The sequence below is a fragment of the Cannabis sativa genome, chromosome 7 (assembly GCF_029168945.1).
Source record: "Cannabis sativa cultivar Pink pepper isolate KNU-18-1 chromosome 7, ASM2916894v1, whole genome shotgun sequence".
NCBI lineage: Eukaryota > Viridiplantae > Streptophyta > Magnoliopsida > Rosales > Cannabaceae > Cannabis > Cannabis sativa.
The window spans coordinates 7,021,776-7,024,660 of NC_083607.1; the positions used below are offsets into that span (position 1 = coordinate 7,021,776).

Sequence of the window (2,885 nt, forward strand, 5' to 3'; positions counted from 1 at the left end):
GTTATATAATGATGTATTATGGAATCAAAAATTGTGGCTGGTGAAACACACTATTAGGAAAATTCCATTTGATGCCTTGAATAAGCTAAGAGGGGTGTTACCTAGTAAAATGTTTATGGGGATAAGAATTGATTTTCATAAATTTATACAAAAATTGTAATTAATATGAGGGGTATAGTTGTATAGACTTACTTTTATTGAATTGTAATTAGTGTTTGTAAATGATTGTTGAACAGTACAAATGATTCTTCTACAAATATAAATAAATAAATATTAAGAGTTAGAATTCAAACAAGCAAAAAACAAAAAAAAAAACAAAAACAAAATATTTTAATGCTGACACTACAAAATATAGGAAAGCCTAAGACACACTTTAACTAAAAATATACAAGTACAACAACTTTTACATTTTAACTAATAAACGGACAAAGTGTCTCAACCCAAACAGCTTTCGCTGACTCAGCTAATTAACGGTAGAGCATTGCTATTGTCGTGCTTAGAATCTTCTCGACATGTCGCGTTGTGATTGGCTAGCAATACTCTCTAAAAGCTATTATATTAAATTATATAAGACCTGATACTTAGTTGAACAATAGCTATATACCACTAGTAGCCTTTACCATTAAGTATTACGAGACTGACACCTCATTTTCTTCCCTTTTCTTTCTCCTACTAAACCAATAACTCTTCAACTCAACTCACACAACTATTTCCGATACATATTCCATAAACTCAGAATCCTTCTCAAGCCCAGCCATCGTCTCCGGCGCCAAAACCACCTCTAGATCAACTGTCCCATTTCCTTCTCGTCCCGGGAACGCCGAGATTTTACCGTCGAATTTGTTTGCCTTACCGCTACGAACAGCAACGGGTCGACCCCACCCGAAATCGTTGTTGTACATTGGGAATCTGGGAGAGCTTCCCATCGTGATGGACGCGCCGTCGGGATTCCCCAGCGGGAAAAGCCTCGGCTCTCGCTCCCAATCCTCTACGCCGAACCTCACCTTATCGTTATCGTGCGCCACCACGTTCTTATGGAGGAGATCGGCGCACCACCCGAGGTCTCGCGATATGAGCTCACCAGCCGGTGCGTAGGTCGGGATGCTCTGAATTGCGTTCCCGAAGTAGTGTGAATCCATTTTCGGCTCCACACGGTGGCGGCAATTCACGGCCATACGAAACGTCGTCGTTTTTGATTCCTCTATCTTTCTCGCACGTGTCACGGAGCGCCACAGTTGTGCACATAGTGATTGGAAGGATGAAATCTCAGCCGTCCGATTGAAACCGTATCCATTGTTAACGGTTTTCCAACTGTCATTCAATTGTTTGCCGAGAATCTCGGACGAGTCGGAAAAACCGTTACAATTAGACGGTGTCGTTTTAGTGGTCAGAACAGAATAGTTATTAGCTCGAAGCTTAAGCTTCTGAATGGCTTCTCTGCTAAAATGAAAAATTCTCTCCCTTAATGGTTCTTCGCCGGAAAAGGTAGCTTTTGGACCACCTTCCGGGAAACGAAGCACCGCCGACGAGTTAAAAACTGTGTCGCGGCTGAAATCAGGAGATATCGTGATCTTCTTCGCGCCCTTACAAATTTCAGCAAAGCTATTGAAGAAGTGCCAAAACGAGGTCCCATCCGTAACGGCGTGATTGACAGTACAGCCAATGAAAACGCCGTCAGAGAGCTCCGTTACCTGAACGGCAAGCAAGGATTTAAAATGACCAGAGTAACTTACGGTCCGATCAAAGGCGAAAAACTCCTTGAAACAATCAGGAACATCGCGATCCAGTGGAAGAATTCCTCGAACAGCGAGATGTTTTGCTTTGGCATGAATAAAATCGACGCCGGCATCGTTGCAATGGATGTGGACGTGGCCGTCATCGTCGGTAATTAAACGGCCAGCGAGAGCAGGGAAATGGAGCAGAGCCACAGAGAGGGATTGTTTCAGAGAATTGATTAAGTCATTAATAGATTGAGTTGGTGAATTGAAGAACAGAACACCTTTTTGAATGTATTGACAGGAAAGCATAGGGATATCAGAGACTGAAAGCTTCAGAGTTTCGATCATGGAGTTTTGTTCTGGAACAACTACGCATTTTGAGACTAGAATAATGGAAGAGGAAGGCATTTTTCTTTTTCTTATAAATTAGTTGACTCTTTTTAATAAAAAAATAAAAATTGAGAGAGAAAGAATTAAAGAGTGGAAGTTAAAATTGGAGTGTGTGAAGCACTGAGGAGAAGTAGAAGATATAAGGGGGTTTATATAGAGAAAGGATGAGAGGTTTGATTCATGCACTTAGCAAATTTAGCAAATTTGGCTGGTAACATTATATTATATAATAGGAGCTTGTTTTGCCTTTACCTCACTAGGTGACCAAACTCAATTATATATATATATACGCAAATTATAAATAATTTATACTATTAATTATTTGTAGACAAAATTGAAGCAATAATGTTGTGATGAATTAGCTATAGCTAGCTAGGGACCATAACACTTGAAAAGTTTAAATTTGTTAATGTCACATGTCGAATTATACTAGTCGTATCTGTGTAGCTAAAAATTAAAACAAAGATCCGACAAGAAGAGTCACACACAACAACTTATTTATTTATAGAAAATTAAAGAAATAAAAACATAAATATATGTACATTATATAATTTACATGTATATCAAGATATATAATGACGTGGGATATTTCTCATTTTAGACATGCATGCTATTGCTATATAACACATATAAATTATTATTTATTATATATATATATATCCAACTACAAAATAATCCGGTTCTTGAGATAAGATTCAATGGCTCGAAAGTGTATGTGTGTATTAAATGGCGAAAACAACACACATATATTGTTGTTGGTGAAGCTGACAAGTTGAT

The 2,885-nt window shown here is 38.3% G+C and overlaps 1 protein-coding gene across 1 annotated transcript; it reads right to left on the reverse strand.

Moving 5' to 3' along the window:
* Window positions 1–286: 286 nt before the first annotated feature.
* LOC115697652 (BAHD acyltransferase DCR-like) lies at window positions 287–2,635 on the reverse strand. The gene has a single exon (XM_030624735.2). The coding sequence runs from the start codon at window positions 2,124–2,126 to the stop codon at window positions 699–701; it is 1,428 nt and encodes a 475-aa protein (XP_030480595.1). The 5' UTR covers window positions 2,127–2,635; the 3' UTR covers window positions 287–698.
* Window positions 2,636–2,885: the final 250 nt, after the last annotated feature.

Coding starts and splice junctions, on each gene's coding strand:
- LOC115697652 (XM_030624735.2), bottom strand. CDS start 2,126: ATGCCTTCCTCTTCCATTATTCTAGTCTCAAAATGCGTAGTTGTTCCA.